This window comes from Parus major, chromosome 11 (genome assembly GCF_001522545.3).
Source record: "Parus major isolate Abel chromosome 11, Parus_major1.1, whole genome shotgun sequence".
In the NCBI taxonomy this organism is placed as follows: Eukaryota; Metazoa; Chordata; class Aves; order Passeriformes; family Paridae; genus Parus; species Parus major.
This window is the reverse complement of record NC_031780.1, coordinates 12,502,958-12,527,077: the sequence shown is the minus strand read 5'-3', so window position 1 is coordinate 12,527,077 and position 24,120 is coordinate 12,502,958. Positions and strand designations below refer to the sequence as shown.

General features: G+C 44.4%; 1 protein-coding gene across 2 annotated transcripts in view; it reads right to left on the bottom strand.

The window, feature by feature from the left end:
• The window catches only part of ZNF423 (zinc finger protein 423), a 185,392-nt gene that overhangs the window by 140,234 nt on the left and 21,038 nt on the right, over nucleotides 1-24,120 (bottom strand). Inside the window, exons 2-3 of one of the 2 annotated variants that reach the window (XM_015640245.3) lie at nucleotides 19,390-19,590; nucleotides 15,466-15,546 (exon numbers count right to left, since the gene is read on the bottom strand). In XM_015640245.3, coding sequence (XP_015495731.1) covers nucleotides 15,466-15,546; nucleotides 19,390-19,486 — 178 coding nt within the window. In that variant the 5' untranslated portion in view covers nucleotides 19,487-19,590. The remainder of the gene's footprint in view (nucleotides 1-15,465; nucleotides 15,547-19,389; nucleotides 19,591-24,120) is intronic. The other variant, XM_015640246.3, reaches the window with a different exon arrangement.

Here is a 24,120-nt window from a genome sequence, read left to right as displayed (position 1 = left end):
TGGAAAGAGTCAACTATGCACACAGTCATACAAATGAAATAAAGGAGAACTAATTATAAAACACAGTTTTCTATCCAAAGATGTCAAGATCATAACAAAGAGTCAATGTCCACCACATGCTGGTCCTGATCTCTTTGTTCAAAACTGGGTAAACTGAGGCCCACTACATGTGAGAGTCCTTCCCAGGCTCATGCACAGGCTCACTGACTGCTTACAGCAGTGCCCTCCTGGAGCCTTTGGCCTGGGCAACGTTGCCAATCCACCACCTCATTGAACAGCTATTTTTTCCAATAAGTAACTCAATACTCCACACTGTCATGAAGCATCACCCTGCACACCAAGGTCTCCATCATCATGTCAAGGTCTGTGCATCATCAGCTGCCATACCAGCTCAAAGGTGCACAGCATCTGTCCTCACTGCCTCCCCCTTCTGTGACCATTTCTTTGTCAGGGGGAGGCTTAAAGCAGGGTGGAAAATTTAAGAATTAAATCACAGCCTCTCAGAAATATTTCTTCTTGCTGTCACAAAATTGTGCAAAATTTTATTTTGTGCAAAAATGGTAAAATAACAGGGAATGACCAAAGTGTCAGCAGTGCACCAGCAGCCATGCCAGGTGTTATCACAGCTCCAGCTCGGGGCAGAGAGGGAGAGGATTGTGTCCCACACTGGGACAGCCCTGCTGCATCACAAAGGGCATCTACAACGAGCTTTGCCCATCTCCAAAACATTTGCAATTTAGTTTGTGATTTCAGTGAAGTCCCAGCAGCCAAGGAACCAACACAGACTGTTCATCCCCGCTGCAGGGGATCCCGTATGGTGACCTGGGGACCTGCCTGAGCCAAGGAGCACGAGGCAGCACCCTCACTGTGCCATTACCTGCTGGCTCAGACACACATCCACACCCTGCAGGGCCACCTCAGACTGCACTGCTGCTGTATCCCAAAGCCAGCCCCACAGGCTGGCTGGGAGACTGGAGCAGCACACTCAGTTCTGTTAACATGCACTGCTGTCATGAATTCAGAGCCAGCCAACTGAAACATTAATGATCTGGTAAACTACAGAAAGGAACCTCACAGTGAGGTCTGCAGCACAAGTGCTTGACTGTTTGGGAGGACGAACACCCATAATTCCTCAAGATTACAGCAGAAGGTGAGGACTTATGCACTTCTGTAATTCAAGTTTGTTATTAAGAATAGAAGTATAGCAAGATACAAATCCCCATATCCAGGAGTCCAAATAGTGAAAAATATGAAAGAAATATGCTATACTAGGAGAAAGTCACTAGCTGCAAAAATCATACAAAAAGCATATTCAGATGAGCCACTACACTACCTGTAATTCTTAGAAATACTGCAGAGGTAACTTGTCACACCAGTTCCACCACAGACACCACCAACATTTCCAGCTGAAAAATCATCTCAGCTTTTCTAAGAAATCCTTTTTTCTCCTTTAGCAAGCCATGACTCATTGCCCTCTATAGTACAGACAGCTACCAGATACAGAAAATGCCAGAAAATGCTTAAGTGCCAGAAAATGCTCCACTAGCTCACAGAGAGTGTTTCAAGTGGAAGCTTCAAAACGGCCTCCAGAACCACACTCGTGTTCAAAGGAGGTGCTAGAGAACACGGCTGTGTGAAATTTGGCAATACAGATTCACTGGCAGGAACACGGAGGTTAGTTTTGGCTCACAGGAGATCCTCCACCCTGTCGTTTGCTTTGATCAGTTTTAATGAAAAACTCAAAGTGAGATTCAGCTGCAACCATCACTTTTTATCTAAGGCTGGTCAAAAGCAAAAGAAAAAAAAAAATCTATGTCTGTATTTATAAGGTTGGAGAGGGTATGCATCTCTCTTTAGAAGAGACTTTGTACTTTAATTTTCTTTGGAAGAGAAGGTAGCTGGGAGACCTATAATTCTGTCTCACATATGCAACCAAAACAGCAACATGGTGGAGGAGGGGGTGAATTAGTAAGTGCATCATAGACTGTACAAGTATGTACATCTGCAGCACTGGGCAGCAGACAAGCCTGTCCACTTTAATACTTCCAGAAGAAAAGTTAGTCACTCCTCTCACCTATTTGCAGCAGCATAACAAGAAAATGCTGCTCTCTTCAGCCTGAATAGAAATTTATCTCAGGCAAAAAATCTAAAGATGCCTCCAGCGATGCTGAGGCCCAAATCATTATAGTTTTGCCTCTTGTATTTTGGAAAAATCTCAAGCCTCAGCACACAAGTGGAAGGTGAATGAGGTAAATCACAGGATGTCTTATTCTGACACGTGACAAGAGGAAGGAGAGAGAAAACCCACTTGGGGATAGGGAGTAGGAATACAAGATAAGCAGAACAGACAGCCTCCCCTTGACAAGCGCACAAGTGAGCTGCTTGCCCCTCCAGGATCTCCAAACACTTTAAAGGCAAGAGGTAGTTACAGGCCACTAGAACATTTTCAACCAGAAGACCTTTGATTTTAAGGGAGGGTCCCCCACACCCTAAAAAATAGAAGAGTATCTTGCTAACTCAGACCACCATTTACTTCAAGCTTTCCGCTCCCTGTGAAACCAGAGAACACATACTTAGCTTTACTCTTCCACGGACTACACTGAAAATGTCAGAAAACAGGACAACCTAGCTTATAAATAATTGCAAAGCCCCTCCTGAAAAGGGCTGAGAGGGAGGTGGGATGAAAGCTTCCAGCCAGGAAAGCTGTGACTGCCAAGGAGCAGAACAGAATAAGGACAAGGACAGTGTGTGATATCCCAGCTCCATCTGTACACAGAAATGAAAGGCATTGAGGAAAATATCAGTGTGGTTTATGGCAGGCATTCCCAGGTGTGGGAAAATCCTCGGGGGAAGAGCACCATCAACAGAAAATACAGCAGACCTTATAAGAGACAGCTGACGTGGCAGATCCTACAAAAGCTTGTCTGCAGTATCTGAGCGTCTTTTGTTCCCTAGTCCCATTCTTTCACCTGGCAGCTCACAGATTAAAAGACCTGAGAGATGTTCCTGTCACAGAAGACTTTTTCTCAAAAGGCTCCTAAAAGGAGGAGGGACTAGGGTAATGCAGGGTCCACTACAGGGGATGTGTGGCAGTGGAAGCTTTACCCTTCTAATAACAACTCCCCTACTTTTCTGGAAATTCTCCCTAACCCTATCCCCTCGCTACCTGCAGAGTGATAACAAAGCCAACATTGTCCATCAAGTCTCAATCTGAAGTGACTCAGTTATTCTCAGGAGCTTTGTGTTCATTTTTTCAGCCTGGCATCCTAAGAAAACAAGGTTTATGTCATCATATTGCCTGTCATATGTCTTAACTGTTTGTCCCTTCCTATTAACTTTTGAATCACACCGTACTGGGGATACAGGGCTATGAGAGAAATTGAGTTTCTCGGATAGAAATTGAGTTTCTCTAAGATCAGCAAACCTGCCTTTGATTGGGTAGGGCAGAGACCCCAGTTCATGTCTCTGCTGTGAGAAAGGCTGAGCAGAGTCAGCACTTATGCCTGCTCTTGGGCCTGTCCCAGGCAATCAGCACACTTGTGTCACCCGGCCGGACAGCACCGCTCATTCTGCTTCTTGTCCTGCTGGTAGGCAGAGGATGGGGAGGGGGGATGAGAGTGCTCTGTGGGGAATGGGGTCGGGTGGAGGGCTGAGCTGGACTTCAGTGGAGAAACACATCATCGCAAGTCTGGCCTCATACTCAAGAAAACTTATTTTCTCTGCCAAATTGCCTGTAACTTCATGACACATCATCAAGGACAAATGACAATATTTATCAAGTACTCGCTGAATCCAGAATGTAGCCACACACAAAATAGCAACCAGTTGGAGAATTCATCCGTTAGATTTGTTGCTGCAACTTTTTCTTCCCTTTTTCCTAAGCAATGGAAAAGTCATGTTGAAGTCAATTTATTTCCTAATGTCACCACTTTCTAGGTCTGAACAATTAATGCAGGGTTTCTTGAAACAAGTAGAAAGCGTGTGATGAATCAAATGTGAGCACTCGGGAAACAGCACTCCCACAAGACCGCAAGGCTTGGCTCTGGAATCAGTTTGTGACATTGGTTACAAGCAGCTATACACCCCAAGTGTGCTCTACAGAGGCATTTTTCTGTATCTATTGACCAAACTATCCATTTTTAAGGAAAAGTGAAGGAACACAAAAAAAAAAAAAGTCCCTTTTTTGCTGTAGCACCACATGGTAAATTTCATTTGTCCCGTCCCAACTGCTTCTAGTGACAGTGGAGTGTTTGTCTGAATTTTTAACAGATGTTTCTAAGTACTCTTGTCCACTTCTCTCTCCTGAGGATTTCTGCAGTGGGATAGCTCTAGATAGTAATACAAGCAATGCTTGTAAGAGGCTCTGGGGATAAATCTGTAGACACTGCATCTAGGATGGGTGTGGGTATGGGTCCAAGCCTTATGAAACTTTGTAAATATTCTCTGAAGAATAGCAAGCTGGACTGACCCTGCCTGCAGATGTTTTTGAGCTTACCAGCCCCACAGCGAAAAGCAAGACAGCTTACAGATAACTGCAACACTCCTGAAACAGCCCAAGAGCAGGACTTAAACTGAAAATTATAAAAGCAGGGGTATACTGGAGAAGAACAGAATAATGCAAAGGATGATGTGTGATGGTGTAACTCAATTTCAATTCAAAATACCAAAGATGCTTCAAAGGGGACCAGTCAGGGCTGAGGCAGAATTTCCCAGATGTCAGGCTGCCCTTGGGAACAAGCATGCTGGATTCACTTGACAGGTGTGAAGGTACTCAGAGGAAGTCGGTCAGAACACAAATTGCTTTAAAAAAAGTAAAATCTCTGCTTTCATTTTTAAAGAAAGTGAGCATCTTGTGCTAACGCATGGCAAGGAGGCAGTGACGTCTGCCTGAGTTTGTACACAGCCTGAAACAATCAGCTAAAGCATGCTCATGGCTGCTAGTTTACATTATCGAAACGGAACCAGAGCTATTTAATTCTAAAATGAAATCTATTAAAGCTATTGTCAGTGTTTCACAGCAGCTGAAACTGTTTTTTTAAAAGGTCAGTCTACTAGCTAGAGAGTGAAAACAAGCAAGGCGACTGTGCCAGCCCTTAAGACGTGGCTGCATCCTGCAGTCTGGCTTTGCATTCCCTTAAATGTCGGGCAGCAGCAGCAGCAAGGTCCCAGAGGAGCCCTGCCAGCCGCAGGGGACAGTCAGAGGAGGGGGACAGTCAGAGGAGGGGGACAGTCAGAAGAGAGGGACAGTCAGAGGAGGGGGACAGTCAGAAGAGAGGGACAGTCAGAGGAGGGGGACAGTCAGAAGAGGGGGACAGTCAGAGGAGGGGCACAGTCAGAGGAGGGGGACAGTCAGAAGAGGGGCACAGTCAGAAGAGGGGGACAGTCACAGGAGGGGCACGGTCAGAAGAGGGGCACAGTCAGAATAGGAGGACAGTCAGAAGAGGGGGACAGTCAGAGGAGGCTCTGTTCCTGCGGGACACTCAGGGCAGCGGGAGCAGCACGGGCCCCACACTGCCCCACACAGCACGCTGCACCTACGCCTTGCTGGGCCAGAGAAAGGGATGGCTGGAGAGGACACCACTTGTTTTTTCAACCCATTCAGCTTTGTGGCCACTGTGTCATTCACAACAATAGCACAGCCCTCCCCCACTCCCAGAAAACCCATAAAAACCCCAACCTAAGAACCACTTCCCCCACAAACAGCATAGCAGTGCCCCAAACCCCCCCACAGCTAGTGCTGGCCTAGCATTTGCTGTCATCTTCTGTATTGGCATTTCTGTTAACCCCTTTTGTAAGATCATTTGACTCGGTTTCAAAATTCCTCAATCTGAAAAATGCTCGTTAAATATTGGCCCTGACTGCTGCACAAAGTGATAGCTTGGTAGTCATAATCCACAAGATATATTTAGCCTCACAAACTCATCATCAATGGGTCTTGAAAGCATTGTAGCCAACCGACTGGAAACCACATGCAATACAAACACATAATAGAACTTTTAATGTGCAAAGAGACTAAACAAAAAGATCCTTGACCTTCTTGCTTTCCCTTGCATACCATTATCCCCAGTGAGACAGCAAATGGAATGACGTGGAGAGCAACAGCTACCAACAAGCAACTTTGAAGCCAATTTCTACAGTAGTTAAGCAGTTAATGACGTTAATCAGAATGATAACTTATTAAATTCTATATTTATGCAAATAGCATTTTGGCATATCACATTGAGATCTGAGTAGCAGAGCTTGCCAAGGAAAGGTCCCAACATCTTCTATATTTACCATTTTGGGGTTTTTAATATCATGTGAAAGCATCTGCGATGGTCAGTACATCTGACAAACCGCACTTAAATAAAATGCTACAGTCACAAATTAATATCCATTATTCCAAATAGATTAATGAACAAATTGTTTAATTCTTAACCTTTATGAAGCAGAGATTCATCTCTGCAGTCACATCCAATCTCTGCCATTATCTTTTGAACAAGAAGATGACTTTTCTTATAGACCTTGCTAAAACAGGCAACAATTATTGAACAAAAAAGTAACAGGTAGCCCTCCTTCTCTCTGTGCTACAGTATCTAGGGAATATAAGTACAAAAATATAAAGTAATAGAGTAGTTTATGACTGACATGAAAAGGCATTATCCATGTGTAATGAAATGAATCTGAAAAACTGCAGTTTAGGGTAGGCAGAATTTACAGTAATCTTAGTTTTGTAAAGCCAGTGTGGAAAACATTGCTTTCCAAGAGAAATAGCTGGGAACTTCTTGGTTCTGAGTTACATTTAAATTCAACAAGGATGGAAGAAACAGGGGATTGGATTAACAGCTATGAATTGCACTTTTTAATTGTTTTCAAGATGTCAAAAAGAACATCAAGATGATGCATGTAGTTTTCCCTTTTCTTGATTCTGTTGTTTAGTGGTATTAAATTCTGCACAGATTTTACCCATTCATTCAGTTCTTTCTCCATCTTCAGGAAAATGAGGTGGGAACCACTTCTGGAAGATGTTGTGCAAAATGAGTAATTCACAAATTGAAACTGTACCTCTGTTTTGAAAATCAATAATATTGCTTATACACAAGCCTTAATTGTTGATTTATTTATGTAAATATCTTGGTATCTGGGTACCTTTCCTTTGTTTGTGCAAACCTCGCAACGCAATGTTCAAATATCTCTGGAAAAAATAATTGCCTTTTTTCTCCCCTTTGGGTACAAATTTCTGTGTTTTAAATGAATGTGCAGGTTTCCTGTTGCTGCATGAAACCTTCATTTAAAAGCAACAACTAATTCTAGGTTTAATTAAAACAGAATGGTTTATATAACAAACATGGTTTTTTTTTTACAGCACATATCTTCTTTATCTTAATGTGATTGCTGCCTATTAAGAGAATAATATTTTTTTAAAAATTAATTTAATGAAATAATTGAAAGTTTTACAGCAACTCACTTTATAGAGTAAACTTATGCAAGCACCGAAGCCTTTCCAGAGAAAACAGGATTCTCCACACCTCCCTCTGGCTTTTCTCCCTACTGAATGCCGTGGCCTTCACTCAACCAAAGGAAATGAAAGACAGACTGAGACAACAGCATCACGTGGGTGAAGGTCAGATTGATTTTCAGCTGTGTGGTGCTGTTTTATCACCCTCAGGACAAAAGTTAAGCCCTTCATTTTTTTTCATGTCTGCTTTAACAGAGCAACTTTTTTTTTCCCTGAAATTTTGGTTGGGGTCCATACCACCAGAATTATCAAAGATAGCCTAATTTAAAACATTTGTGAAGATCTTCCATCCTCACAGTAAAAAGCCAGAGCAGCCCACACACCACAAAATTTCCATGAGTTTCCTCTATTCCCTGTGTACAAACAGTGGCTCCTTGAAACTACGAAGGTTTCTGCAGTGACATTTGCTGACAGCAAAAGCAGAGTGGGATGCAGCTGCTGGCTGTTTGTGATGATCCTGGGCACAGGAGAAGAGCAGTTGCTATCTCAAAAGGGGCAAGTTCACAAATTGTTTTTTCTCCCCATCCTCCCTTCCTTTCCTCTCCTCTCTGCTCGGAGAGGCCAAGCTTTCTGAGAGCTGAGCCTCCTGCCTGTCACTCGGAATCCAGACATGCACGGCCAATTACTGTGGCAGCCTCTGGAAAAACAGGGAGTTTTGCTAACTCTGACTGCACTTTTTCCAGCTCCAATGCCACTTGCAAAATCACTCTCCCCCAACTTGCTGTAAGAACTGGCTTTCCTCATTTCTCTTTTAATTGAGAGAGATTTTCCCCAAAGTAATGATGTTATTTTCAATAGTCAATTTTAGCTAGTCAGGTCTTCAAAACCAAACTGATTAACCTAAAATGAGGCATTTTGTACATTACAAATGTAGTTATACATATATGCATACCTAGCTATCGAGAGAAAGCATCTTCCCTCCCATTTCCAGTTTTCTGGCTGACAGAAAAACTCAGTATTCTCTCATTTAAGCTATGAGACAAGAAAATCCTACTCACTTTCATTTCCTTTTGTTTTAAGTGTTGGGTTGAATTTGTCTTATTTTGTGTGAAGAGTGCAACAGCATCATGACTGCCTCCTAAAGATGACAGTTTATCCTCCATAAAAAGCAAGGAATGCTATCTGCTTTATTTATATGTATGAGAGGCCCTGGTCCAAATCAAACCCAGTTACATTCAATACCATTGAAATACCTTGGAATACAGTTGCTACATGGAACAGCTCTTGTAAAACAAACCATGACAAGTGTCTGTAAGAGAGGAAGGAGTAGTGAAGGGCTGTAAGGTGATATCAAGCAGCTATCCAGGTTGTATCTGGATGCAGTCTGAATGCAAATTAAGTAATTTTCTCAGTTTTGTGAACAAAGATTTGACTAGCACATATCTTTAGTTAATCTGAACCTAGCTGAGTCTGCCTCCAAAGCAGCACAAGGAGCAGTGTGATTCCCCCCAGCACCCCGAGCAGATCTGCCCATCCCCACAGGATGGTTCAAGGAAGGCTCTGGATGTGCACGGAGCTCAAGGGGAGAGCCAGCTCTGGACAATGGACAAGAGAGCAGCTGCAGCTGAGAGTCAAGAAGAAACCAGTAACACAGCAAGGTGTAACTTAAATGTATAAACTGTGAATGACTCTGCTTCATGAGGAGCTGGGAAAGGGCAAATGCCAGCACAGCAACAGAGAGAAGAGTGCTAGGAACAAGCATGGGACAGCCCAGAAAGGAGCAAGCAAGGATAAAACCTTCGAGGAGGGACCACAGGGACACGTGTACAGGCAACAGGGAGAGGAAAGGGCAGAGAGCGGCCGCCCCAAGCACACAGACAGCACAAAAGCACAATCCCAAATGATGCAGAGACAGACCACAAGCTAAGTACTACCATAAATAACTGTTCTAGATGCATGGTGGATTTTTGGCTGATTTGGGCTTGGTTGGTTGCTATGTTTGATTGATGAAGATTGAACAATGTACTTCAAACCTGCCTGCACTACTCTTGGAGTCTGGTAAATTACCTCTATTCAGTTTTGCTCAAAAAAAATAAACACATGCCTATGAATTTATAGACTGTAGACTGAAAGTTCATGAAGGGGATTTACTTCTGTCTTTCTAAATTTTCTAATGAATAATTAGTAAATGTAGATTTCTAAAATGACCGTTTAGTATAAATTATATCAAATCTCATTTATTTTAAGAGATATCATTAAGTACAAAGTCTGCATGAGTGAACTGAGTTCACTGTAGAGGAAATGACTGGGAATTATGTTCAAAAATCTATTCAAATGTTTAATGTAACAGATTCCCTGGAGAAGAGAAAAGCAATGGGCTTCTTCAGCCTTTCCTTATGCCCTCTTCAGCAAGTGTAACAGTAATTGAGTAGCAACAAAAAGAGGAGCCAAAAAGTCTTTCATTATTATGGCTGAGAACGATTTTCAAGGAAACCTAAGGAAGAGATGGACCCACAAGCCAAAAAAATGATGTTTTCAAGAGGAAGTTCACTCCCAGTGTTACTGATGTCACCAGCAACAGAACCCACCTGGATTAAAGACCTTGGCTGTTCCATCAATTTCATGCATGCCATTAAGCAAATAAGTGCAGCTACATTATTTTCATCCAAAATAACTCAGGCTTTTAATGGGGAAGGTCTTGAGCTCTCCCCTAAATGCTGACCTCTTGTTCCCCTCATGTTGACATAAAGCTTGTGCAGCTCCATAGGGCACCAGATCTGGGAGCTGCACAGACTAAAAATCAATCCCTTTAATTGTCAGCAATGTCAGCTCCCAAAGACAACACAAACCTTTTACCAGTATAAGGTAGGAGATGGAAGGAAGGAAGGAAGCAGTCCAGTAGCAGTCAAAACTTAAGCCAAATTAGAATAACAACTTTTTAATAAAAATAACAATTCCTTGTGTCAGGAAGAGGTTGCTAGAATGTTTAAAGATTACAAAGTGCTTGAATACCCTACAAAGTATTTAGAGTGAACAGACCAAGCACCTTGAAAATGCCAAATCAAATTTTCATTAGTTAAGACAATGAAAACTGCTTGTAATAAGCAAGATCCTTGAATAACATTACCTACATTTAATACATGTAATTTACTGAAATTTCTACTGAATATATTTTCAACAGTTTTCATTTATATATGAAATTATAAAATTTACCCTACTATTAAAAGCACCTACTAAAATTACTCACATGAAACAGCATTCAAAATGTACATACTTGCTGCCAAAGCTTTGAAGAAAGTCAGAAGCTGCTTGGACCTCTGATGGAGGTCCTCTGATGTACAAGCCCAGCTTGGAGAGCAACAGCCTCTCCAGCAGGTGCAGAGAAAATATTTCCCTTATTCAGTTTATTTGAGTGGTTCAGTCCAATACGCAGTTTGTTGAGAACAGAGGAACTGCTTGGCAGATGATCCCTAGTTTGCTTCTTGCCAGCCCACGGCAAAGAAAGGCGTGAGACGCCCACGGAGCACACAGGCACCCGGCTGAGGTTGTCCCCAGGAGGACACGTACCTGGGGGTGTCCCTGGCGCTCGCAGGGGCCAGGGGTGTGCGCTGCCCGCCGGCCCCCGGGAGCCCACGGCCGGCGCTGGGGGCAGGCCGAGCCCCGGCTCCCGCACCCAGGGGCCATGCGGAGATGCTCAGCCAGCGCTCCCAGAGCCAGCCAGCTGAAGAGGACCAACCCATGCTGGCACGTTTCCCTAAAGCCAGCCGGCACCAGGGGGTGGAGGCTGCTTTCTGGCTTCCCCAAGCCTGGAGCACAGTTAATAACATGCCAGCTGTATCTGCAGACAAGCCAAGTTTAATGAGGCTACAACAAAAGCATTCAAATATGCGCTACAGAACTTCTGTGGGGACTTTTTTCTAGAGCTTGTTTTTAAAAAATGAAAGATAGGGATTCTTGACAATGTTTGTACACACACTTCCTTCGTTTTTAATTGATTTTTTTTTAAATTATATGCTGCAAATTCAAAGAAATCAGCATTAGAAAGACTTGTTTAATCCCACTACTTCCAACAGCAAAATTATGCTGTGTGATGAGTGCTTGAAATGCACTGCTGGTTGCTTTTTTCTTAATAAACATTGAAGTCTTAATTGTTTTTCCCCTGCACGGCCAGACACCATCTTTCTGTTTGCCAGGTCTTCACACTAGGACAAGTCCTATCCCTCACCTCCTGCTTGGGAGCCAGGACAGACACACCAATGTGACCACATCTCTGGCACAAGTGATGGAGGAGATAGCTGACCCCCTCACTCTCCTACCAGCCATGCCTCACCACAACCCTCTCACTCTGGGCCAAGGCACATGAGGATGGAATAAAAGGATTGCAAACAGGGACTTAGAGACAGGAGGGAGCAGCAAAAGAAGCCTGCTCAGACATGAGGAGATGGTGCAAAGGGGCAATCACTCACTGCCTCCTTCACCAGAAGAACCAGAGTATCAAATGATAGCAGGTGATAAAAGTGAAGTGAACAAAAGGTGATGTTTTTCCCCAGTGTGTAGTTGAACTCTGGGTCCCCCCCACAGGAAAAGCTAACTGCACTTCGAAATGGAAATTCGTGGAAGAAAATTGTCTGAATTATTTAAATAAAAAGCACCACAAACTGATCAAATAAATTTGCTGGCAACTAGGAAAACATTCTGGGGAAACAGCACTATGGGACCATCAGGCTGGCTCATCCTTATATGAAGAGTACTTACCCAATTGTCTGCCATGGGATAGGGGAAGAAATCAGGAGAAAAACCCAAACTGTCAGTGCATCTATTTTTCACTGCCTACATGTGCAGTCTGAAGATCTCAATGGCTCTGAATCTGCCAAGGCTGTTGATATGGCCATCAGTTTTGTCCCTCAACAACCCACAGGAAGGCAATGCGTGCCCTTCAGCAGCATCCTAGCCAGAAATAATCCATGCTCTTGTCCATCTGAGACAGGACAATCCCAGCACATCCTCCATTCAGCTCTCTAAGGCTTTATTAAAGGCCACTTTGTAACAAGCACATATCTATTGTAGTCTCCGGGCTATCCTCACTGTAGCTCTCGACTGAGTTTCATATCATATACTGGGTTTTGTCTACAACCCTCTGAATGCTGGGACCTGCTTATGGCAAACAGGGATCCTCCTTTCTGCAGGCACAGCTGCTCTTGTAGCTCTCACCAGGCTCCAGCTCGGGAAGGAACTCTTTGCACTGAGACCCTTCCCTCCTCCTTTTTTTTTTTTTTTTTTTTTAATAAAACACATTTATTATTTACTTAGATTTCTGTATGCTGAGAAAGAAATCTGCCCTATGTAGACCCCCACAACCCTCCCTCTGCTGTACCGTGGCAGTGGACTACCCTTACAAACAGAAATCTGAAGCAGGAGGAGAAGGGGAGGTGGAGCTGCGGCACCCCTGGTGCCCCAGAATTGTTGTGTGAGGCCTGAGCTGGTGCAGGGGGAACTGGGCAGGCTCCAGCTCCCAAACACAGCTCCTGCTGCACACAGGAGCTGCCATGGCCAGCAGCCAGCACAGCTCTTGTATCACAGCATTTGGGGTGCTTCGGTCCCTGCGCGTCTCGCTGTCGCTGATGCAGTGAAGGAGAAGAGACCGGCTTCTCAGCCAGCCAGGGCCAACCTGTTCAAGATATCCAAAGGACACGTTTCCTTTAAGAGGCCTCATTTGAAACATGCACTTTCTCTTTTATCCATTTCCATGCATACCTGTGCTTACTTTGCAAGACTACTTTTTGAACTAGATAAAAGCAGATAAAAGAACTCAATTAAAGTAGCAAGAATGAAACAGTCCCTTGCCAATACAAGCAGGCTAACTTGTCATCCTTAGCTCCTCACTGGGCCATATGTTTAAAAATGACAAGGAAAATGGTCTTCCTGTGTGAAAAACATATGCTGCTTGAGGAAAGACATCCTCATTGCTAAGAAATCTTGTGCAGCCTCAGAACGCATAGCCGGGCCATCCACAGTGACTGCTGGCTATGTGGGGGCTGAGAAAGGGGTGGGGAGAGCTCATTACCTCCCTCCTGCCAGGGGTTTTGGTAACATGCAACCAAGCCGCCCGCAGCCGCGCTGGCAGCGCTCCTATCTGCACACGCAGCGCCTGGTGCTGCCTCCCTCGCCGCCATCCCCAGGGACAGCGGCACAAAGGTGGCCGTGGCGATTTGCAGGGGATGGCGCCCGGCACACTGGCACACTCTTATCAGTGAGCACACTGCCCAGCTCCGCGGGCCGCGGCTCTGCCCTGGGCTCAGCGCCCGCTCTGGGACCCTCCGCGAGGCCGCAGAGCAAATCCCCAGCCGGGTGTTTATGGCGAGCAGGCATTGTTTGGAATTCACATGTCCCCCCACCATCAATCCTTACAGGCACTGGCATGCCTGCAAAATCCAGAGACGGAGAAAGGAGAGCGGCGGCTCAGCCCCGCTGCCACCTGGCCGTGCCGAGGGGCTGGGCACAGCCGGGCTCTCACCTACCTTTGCCTGTGGGTGACCCTCCGGTGTGGGCAGGCAGCGCTGTTGGGGAGCACAACACTCGGCACAACTTTGTCAAACACACGCAGCTCACGACACGCCGCGCTGGAGCGCGTTTGCCATGTGCGGGGGCAGAGCCATCGCTGCTGCCTCAGCACACACTGCCCGGGATGTGCTGCGGAACCTCGGCACGGCCAGGGCTGCTGCACGGCCTGTGTGACATGGAACGTGCAGCTGTGCTTCTGTGTGTCCTCAGATCCCCATTCAGATGGGGGAATGCACCTTATGCTCTACACGATAAATACGTATTTCACTGAGCACCTGCACAGCAAGCCAGTCAGCACAGTTCCTTATCAGCACACTGATTTTCTGGCACGTGCAAGCAGAAGTCCTTGAAAAAGCCTCTTTTCAGGCTGGCTGGAACCTCCAGGTGAACTCAAACATCACCTGTGTGGTGCCAGCAGTCAGGGGAGCCGGACCCCAGCCCACCCAGCCACGTGTACCCCTGCAACAATGCGGGGTTTCGGAGCTCTCAGCACGGAGGGCACAAACGCTGCGGGCAGGGAGATGTGCAGTGCCTGGACACTGTGGCCAAGGTGGCTGCCGAGCCCTGGGGAGCCCTGTGCTGTCCCTGCACCTGGAGAGGGGACATCTGTGACAAACGGAGGACAGGAGCCTGCGCTTGCAGCCCTCCGAGTGATTGACAATAAAAACACTGCCCCGGTGCCCATTTTCAGATCTAGACAGCAAGAACTGAGGACTCCAGGGAAAATCCATGTTTTTACAGTTTGTGATATTATTGAGCTTTTCTGGTGCCAATTTTAAAACACTGCTATGACCTCTGGAAAGAAGGGAAACTGCATTTCAGCACGACAACGCAGAAAAGAACAAAAAAAGGAAACTTGTTATTTTTTTAAGCTTGAAACACTAGTCAGGTTAAGAGAAAGGAGCAGAATTCTGGCAAGGACAAGAGCACTCAGACTGAACCACGACACAGTAATTAGGGCCAGTAGGTCATTAGACACACAGCTGTATAAACTAGGTGTATAATTAAGTTTCCACACTGCTTTTTCACAACTGTATTTCAGTTTCTTTTGTGGAGGACAATCAGTAATTCATTAATTTAAAGATGTAACAACAGCAGCAGCAAAAAGAGAAAAATATCTGACTTGCCAATCAGGTGCAACCAAATATTACAATTTTGGGAAGGGCTCATTTTGGAAATGGAATTTTCTTTGTCAGTGGGAAATAAAAAGTGCCACCTGACAAAAACATTCGTGAGACATCGTCACTTGTTGACAAGCTGCTGTAGATGGTTTCTGGATAAGCATCCCTCAAATAGGGTTGCATGGCAATTATAATTCTTGTAGCAGGTGAAATATAAGAAAATGCAAAATTATACACTAGCATGAAACAGTTACAGTACCTCGTTTCAAACGTAAGCCTAGTGTACAAGTTACAGGGCATTTAAAAGGAGCAACTGCAAGACTTTAATTATAAACTAGTTCCTACCGTACAGTAGTTTAGAAAAATCAGCTGCTTCCAAGCTGGCAATATCCATATATAGCTCTGCTGCTGTTTGAAACAGACAACCTGTAAAGTTATCAACAACAGAAGAGGACCTCATGAAATGCTCAGAGACCCAGCCAAAACCTACTTCTGTCCGCTTCATTGATGTGCTAATTTGCTTTAAAACCCTCTATATTCACTTGAGAATATGAAGAAACAAGTTTACCTGAGACTATTCCGACCCATGGGAGGAAAGGGGTGAAGGAAGAAAAAAAAAAAAAGCACAATAAAATGCTGGAGCTAAACCCAGACTAATGCAGGTGGGTTAAACACACAAGCCAAATGACAAAGCTTGTGACTTTTTAGCCACTTTTTGTCAGACAAAAAGACACCTGGCACCAGGCACAGACAATGATATATCACAGAATAGTTGCTTGATGTAGGGAGCCTCTGGGGCTTGTTGTAGGACACAGTAAATTGTAAATCCACGTGTAGTTCTTTACTTCTTGTCACTAACACTGTAAGACAGCATCATGCTACACCTACACTGTAACAGCAGCATGAGCAGCATGCAAAAACACATGGCTTTTTTTTGCTGCACATGATGACAATGGCAATTACTTAGTCCTCTCTAGTTTAGAGGATATGGGATACCAGTGAGTTTTAAAGTAATTTTAAAAGGTTAACACATCCAGTGTATACACTAGGTGTTTTCCTTTGTTTCAGAGTATTTTTCAAGATGCTACTGTTTCCAGGACTGCTGCAGGAGCACTCTTTTGTGGGGGCAAGCTGGGAAACAAGGGAAGGCATAAGCCAGTAAGGAAATGTGATGTTCTTTTGGTACAAGCTGCCCCCATTTAGGCCTTTTTCAGATCCCCATAGACACTGGGAACCTACAACCTGCAAGCACAGACATCAGTCATGAGCAAAAGGTATAAAAGGCACCTAATTCTGTCAGAAGGAGAACATCTCTACTACACTGACATCAAAAGGAATGCTGTGCACCTATGCTACCAGAGATGTCTAGATTTCATCAGTGTTTTGTCCTCAAAGAAACAAGTCTGAAATACATGAAAAAGCAAGGAGGGGAATGGCTGTTTGTTACTTCCTTACATGTCAAAGCAGCTGCGTTCAAACTGTATTATAACTTCAGCACACTGTAATGAATTTCTAAGGGATTCCAGTGAAATAGATGGTTTATCCTGTTCTTTGGAGTGATCTCTTGTAATCCTGCAACGCTCCTGAGCTACAATACCTTCCTAACTTCAGTATCCCAAAGGAAGTCATTAGTTATGTTGTATTATCGGCCTGGTGATATTATCACTACAAATATTACCTGTATTGATCTGGAGCCATATAGACATGACTGAAAGCCCTGCTTCAGATTAAGACATGAAAATCTAGCTTGCCAAGAGGTCAGGCACTGCATTACACCCCCAGGTGTGTCAGGCAGGTGTCACAGGGAAAATGAGTGCAGGGTAACTAAGGACACAGGCAAATAACTCTTTTTTTAGCCTAAAATCTTTAAATATTACACACTTCCTAATGCGGTCTTAGGTTTTCACCCAGGTGGTGCAAGTCTTTTTAGATGAATTGAACAAAGATACACATTTTGCATGCTTTCCTCAAAAAATCTCATGCCATGTATCAAACTGCTGTATCTGAAAGGGTTGTTTTTTCCACAAGGTAAAGCATGTGAATATCAGGAAATATTCTACATTGTCTTCATGGAAACGTTCTCATTCCAAAATATATGAGTGCAATCTTCCTATTTACTTTAAATCACTTCAGGCCACTAGATTAAACTAAATAGAAAACAGACACTCTTGTTCTGGAGCAAGGATTATCCTCACATGGAGACAATTAGCACTTATTTCATGTATATGCAGATAGATATATGGTGCCTTTTTGGGACAAAATGTCTTTGGAAATCATCTGCACATGTGAAGACAGTAAAAGAAGACAAAATTATGCTACCTGCAATCAAGAATAGCAATGGGAATACTGACAAATCATTTTGATATATCCCTAAAAATATAATTTATTTTTCTTAGTTTCACTAAGAGAATACTACACTGAGAATAAAAAAAAACCCCGAGGTGTGAAAACACTGACTGAATTTACATGAATATAATCTCTAGGTTGCTATGTTTTAATGTAGATTTGCCTCTGGAAAAAAATTGCTCCTTTTCATAGCACTGCTGTCACCTGTCATAACCTTACTTTCCTGCTCTGGAGTCCCTGTCAGCAGTGCCCGCTCCCTTCTGCCAGTTGTGCCATTACAGCTATTTGGGGACCACACAGGGAACCAGACCCAAGCAGAATTTGGGCTAAAAAGAGCCTCCTTTTGTGGGGCTCACTCCCAGCACCATAAGCAGCTGTCCCAGCACAAGTGAGGAGAACGGGCAGTGATGGAGCAGCGGCCGCCCAGGGCGCTTCTTCCTTGGAAAGGACTGATGCACGTGGGCTGTGCACTTCACCTTCCAGTTTGGAAAACAAGGGGTTTTCTGTATAGAAAGTTACATTTTCTTGCTCACTCCCCTGCAGCAGACTGCCATGTGCAGAAGTCTCAGGCCAGTGCCATGGTTGTCAGCTGGCTGGGAAATTACCCTGCAAGAAGTGGCCTTTCGATTTTACACACTTTCAAGTTTGCAGCCTGTGCAGGGCTTAAATGAGAGTACAGAGCAAGGAGCCCCGGGGGCAGGCTTAGGACTGCAATCCCTATCCAACTGCAAGCATGGGAAAAGCCCCAACATCCCTCTGTCCTTCCTCCCAGCAAGCAGATGGGAACAAGAGCAGGGAGGCCTCCCCTCTGCCAGCCAGAGTGAGACAAGGGAGGGTGCTCTTGGGGTGGGAGACAGACGAAGACAAAGCCTCCACCTGACCTCCCTCCCTTGCTGTATTCCATCCCCTGTATTTTTTCTTCACTGAGCATCATTTTACTTATGCCCAAAAAGGAGAGCAGAAAACATAGACTAATTACAAAACAAATTAAGTGGCCAGGAGGAATATGCACTCAGGGGAAAAATGATGGGATACTGCTGCACCAGAGGAGAAACTAACCCTTCTGCCTTCTGCCAGCCTTGACCTACCCGTCTGCCATAACAGCAACAGCCTAAAAATAATTTAGATGAGTGTGGAGGAAGACATGATGGCGGAGTATTCAACTCTGGGAAGGTGAAAGATAAGAATCCCTGATTTAAATACATATGAACATATTCTGTGCTCCCCCTCCTAAGATTTTATTTAATCTTTGGTAAAATCTGCAAATCTTTTTCCTACCCCTGTAAATCGGCTTAGCGTGCTTGGCTGAGTACCTGCTGCTACCGCCGGCCATGCAGAGGAAGCCCTGGAAAAGCAAGGTATGTTGCAATTGTTCACACCGGTGGTCTGAGCTTGTTCTTACTTTACAGAAAGTAAAATCAAGATCAGCGTAGGCTGATGCCATCCTCACTTCCATAAAATTCAAAAGGCAATGTAATAATAACCTAGGGAGAATGCTGTATTTTTAGGGTGGGATTACAGCACTCGCACTATGAATTTTAATCTCAGGAATCATCATGTTCTTTTAGGGGTTCAGAGACCTTTTTTCCTGGGAGTTTTGCACACTTCAGTCATTTAACTTTTTTAATCTTCCTACATTTGGAGAGAGAGGGAAAAATACCTGCCTGAAACTTTTAGCATTAAAAAACTCCGCAACATTTTTGTCTAACGTAATTACTGACAGATTCCAATTGGAAAGCTGTTGCTTTTATTTTAATTTTGTTAAAGGAGTGAACAAAGGCTGCCCAAGGCACCACAATAAAATTACATTAACTGTAAAATTACATTATTAATTCTTTAATCTCACTTGAGGCCTCAAGCTGTTGCTATGTCCAATTACCCAGCTAACCACCTGTCAGAACTGTAAAGCTAGTTTAACATTACCTCCAGGACAGTTGTGTGCCCTGTGTTCAGTCAGGTCTGCCAGTGAATCGAAGTCCTGCTGACAGTTATCGCAGGTGTAAATTGACTCATCCTCCATGTCTTCATCTTCCTCATTTCTCTCTTCCTGGCTCGTCACACTGTTCCTCTCTTCCAGGGCCCGGCTGTCCTTCGCTTCGCTCTCCAGCTCTCCTCCCAGGCCACCTGCCAACAGCAAGAACATCCTCTAAGTTTGAGAGGTCTGAAAAATAAGAGCTTTAAGAAGGATGTTGTGCTTATTAAGATACATTTAATTACAGCCGCTCTCACATTATTCCCGACACCTTTCATTATATTAATGTGGTTTTTATATCATGTGGTGCAACAATTCTCAACTGTATTCTCTGCTGCTTAGTGCGAATCCTGCAAACACTCTCTCCTAATCTTCTCTGGTGGGTGTATAGCAGGAGCCTCTAACTCTGTCATATAAAGTTGTTAGTGTTTTATCACTTAACCAGATTCTCAAAGCTTTAAAAATTGGCAAGATTAATTACAGCCCGCAAAGAAAAGGCATGTGCTGAATTTTAATTCTCAGTGCTCTCCTCTTCCCACCGCCCCCAAGCCCCAATATTAGTAACAACAAGTGAAAAAAATGCTCTAGCTGAATATCCCAAAGCACACACGTACCCCAGGACATGAGAGGTCTTGCTGAACTAATGAGAGGCACTTGGTTGGGCAGATGAGCCTGACATTGTGCTGACCTAGCTGAGAGCAGACACAGCACATCTGACCTTCAGGTCTCTCCGATATTTTTTATCTTGGTCTGTGGCCGGAGTGAGGGCTAGCACATACATCTTTGCCAGCCCCCACGAGTTTTTATCTGCATTTGTGCACAGGGAGACCAAGTTCTCTGACAGCTCCAGAAACTCCCCAGTGTGGGGGCCAAACACCCCAGGGCTGTGCAGGTGGCAGCTCCACACAAGGAGCAGCTGGGTCTGCACTGGCCATGGGGTGGGTGGCAGGACAGCTGCTCACTCCCCCCAGGACATCCTCAGTGGCTTTTGTGAGGGATAAGCTTGCAGCCACATCCTCCCACCTCCAGGACACCCCCTTGGCCACAGTGGAAACCCAGGTGTGCCTGAAGCCAGTCCATGCAGCACTGCAGCCAACCCTTGCTTGGGCTCTCTGGAGAGGCCACAGAGATGAAAATTCCCTTCTAAGTCCCTGCTGCCCTCTCAGCAGGGAAAGCACCCATTAGGCACACTAGCCATGGTGGCCAGGCTTTGGTGACCAGCTGAAACAGAGCTGCCTCCACCTCTTCTGCTCACAGGTTCCCCAACAGAGGTGATAGAGCTCCAGGTGCTACACCTGCACTATTTCACCTGCCTCCACAAGCACTCATGCTCTTAGGACACCCTGTCAGTATGATAGGAACACTTGGGAAGTCATTCAGAAGGTGAAACAGAACCACAGACTCTGCCAGCAGAAGAGATCCTCGCACACTGCCTGACCCCTAAAGCCCAGGAGCTGCTCTCACCCAGGGAGGAGGGAGATGCCACCTAGTTGGTTTGGGATGCATTTGCGTTTTAGCCATTAAGGAAGGACCAGCAAACAGATTAATTGTTTCTAAAATCAGATCAGCGCCAAAAAGATTAAGGATAACCAATGCTGAGAACATGAAACAAAGCTGAAAATAAAATTTATTAAAGATGAAAACTGGTTACCACAAGGACTTCAATTCAGACACACATTACTAGAGCTCTGCTACCACTATCCAGACAGAGCACATTTCATACCATCTTCTGCTCTGTGCATGGTAACATAAATCAACCGGTGTAAAACACTCTGCAGCTTTCCATGGAGCTCTCGTAACATGACGTACAAGTGGAATATTTCCATTCCAATTGCAATGGAAATATTAAAAATCAGTGCCTGCGTTGGTGTGTCACAGCCTCCCTCTTAGCAGTTAACTGATCTGCACATTTTCAGTTTCTTTTACTGCTAAATTATACATACCTTTCTACTACAAAATTTCCATTAAGGGCAAGATATAATATTCATCTTAAAAATCAGATATGCCACTTACACAGCAGTAATGAATTTAAGGATTTAGTTATAAAAAGTATCACTCACTAAGCACTCCATATTGTAAGTCATCATCTATACTATGTTTATTCAATAATATGCTACTAGCTGAACCTCATGCTTTATAGCATCTTCCTTAAATAAAAATGTCTTGTAATGAAAAAACCGCACAATTCTGGTTCTCTTCTATTACTACTTCACCAAATAATAAGTCACTTTTATACCTATGCTAGCTTTGCTTTATTTCACACATCATTTAATGCATATATTCAAATTATCACTTACATTTTGTCATATTTACTTGGCACACCTTTATACAGTGTCTCATTCCAGACTGCAATCACAAACATTTTAGCTCGTTCAATCTTTTTAAAGCCTATGTCCTGCAGACTTGATAGTTAATAAATCAGAATGTCAGCTCTCCAGTTTCATGGCAGAAACCTAAAAAAAGAGTCCAAGTATATAAATTTAACCTAAAGAATTGGCACCTGCATCCATGCTGCCTGCTGACAAAGGGCTTGGGGAAGCACTTCTGAACCGACGTCACCACAACCTGAAGAAGAAAGCTTTCAGGCAACTTTGGGGAGCTTTAAGGGACCTTCACTAATATTTTTAGCAGAAATGCTGTCTTTTGAGAGTTAACCTAAAGACCAGTTGATCTGGTGAGTACACTGTGACAAATTCATCCTTGGTTTTACTCCAATACTTCGTGACTACACCAGGGATAAAGCTGCTCGACCGAGTCCAACAATAACAAATAATTTAGCACACTGCTTTAGGAAAAATAAATTGTACAATGTGAGATAAGAAAATAGATTCCCCACTGCAAAGCAAAATTCCAGAAACATTTTTTAATTCCCTATTGAATGGGAAATCTGATCCTCTAGGCAACTTCTCAAAAACGTCGTTACTTGACAGAGTTGTATGTCAAATAACACAAGAGTGAAGCTTGCAGAAATTATTTACCAAATGCAACACTGCTTTACAATGGGATTTTTTTGCTGGTTTTGGTGAGCTGAAGGAATTGTACATGTCTGCCACACCTCGATGTTACTGTCTATCAAACAAAATGGTCTTCAGATTCCTCTGCTGAGAGCTGCACACTTCGTGCTTGCCTCATGAATACCTAACACTGCTGAGAAAAATCTGCGCTGTTCCTTGGGGTTTGACCACAGGCTGCCAGCAGGGTGTGAGGGGTGCGGGCGGCCCTGGGGAGACTCTCACTCCTTGCCCAGGGGAGCAAAACAAGCAGGGCAGTGATGGGAATGGGTGGTCCAGCCAGCAAGGAAAGCTTCAAACGCAGCCCAGCTGCTCCCGCAATGAGCTCAGTTTCCCTGATGAGGACAGCAGGCCACGAGCATTCCTCGGGAACTCATTTCTGCAGAGCTCTGCTGTAGCAGTTCACAAATTTAACCTGCAATTTTCCTGCTGGCAAGAACTGCAGGAGCACCTCGTCTGTGGGTGCAAGCACACTGCCAGAGGGGCTGGGGTCACCACAGGAGGCCAAGGTGCTGCTGGCACCACGAGCAGGGGTGGCTTTGGAGCTGGGCCTGGCTCTGAGGGGACACGTCTGCACTCCACCAGGCAAAGGGGCTTCTTTGAGCCAACAGGACCTTTTGCAGTTTCCAAAGATCAGTGGCTGCCCTGTGGCATCAAGCACAGATACACTTACTGCCACAGCTAATTTTTAAGATTCCATTTTTAAGCCTTGGATTTTAGTAAGCTTAATTCAAAAGCAAGTAGTTTCTACCTAGATTGCTTAAAAAATTTGCGATAATCACAGTTACCAATCTGGAGGAATTTCTGCACCAAACACCACTGTGAGGAGAGCACAGCACCACAGGCACACAGCTCACACTGGTGTGGTGTGCTCAGCACAAGGCTGGGGGCAAATGCCAGCAGAAGGGAACTGCTGGCAGCATCAGGATACATGATCAGGATAAATGATCACTGATCAGTTCCAAAGAGGGGGTGACACTTTGGTATTATGAGTAATTTTTAAGTGACCCTGCCACGTCTAATGATGGTTTAACAATCTTATTTTATGAGTAAGAGAAGGTACAATTTGAGAGGTCAGTCTTAAAAGTATACCTCACTGCCCAAATGTCAGGAAATGGGGTGGGGGGATTTTTTGTTTTTCTTTTTTTTTTTTTTTGCCCCCCCCCTCTTTTTCCCCTGTAGCACAGTGGAAGGTCTGCAGGGCTTTACACAAGAAGAATATTTTACCCTATGACCTAAACAATCTGGCCAACTGTCAGGAATATGTTATTCTAATTGCCACTAAACTTAATGTTGTTAATGACTCTTGTTTTTTCTATACAAGCCAGCTTATGCTCTAGAAAGTTACTATTTCAAAGGAGACACTGGGAGTGTTCCTGCCTGACCTGGTGGTCCAAGGAATGTGGCAAACTTGGCAAAGATGAAAAAGTGAATTCCCAAAGGCCTAGTTTGAAAGTTGCAGTCAGTAGAAATGCCTTCTGAGCTGTGTTCAAAACAGCTCTGTTACAGGAACAACGCACTCCTAAAGCCAAATATTTGGAAACAGATTACATGTACCATATTCAGCCTGGGCCTCGCTCAAGTCAAGAGCAGATTTCCCTTGCTTCAGTCAGCCTGGGACAGAGGGCCCTGCCACCAGGCTGGGATTGTGCTTGGAGCTTAGCATGGCAC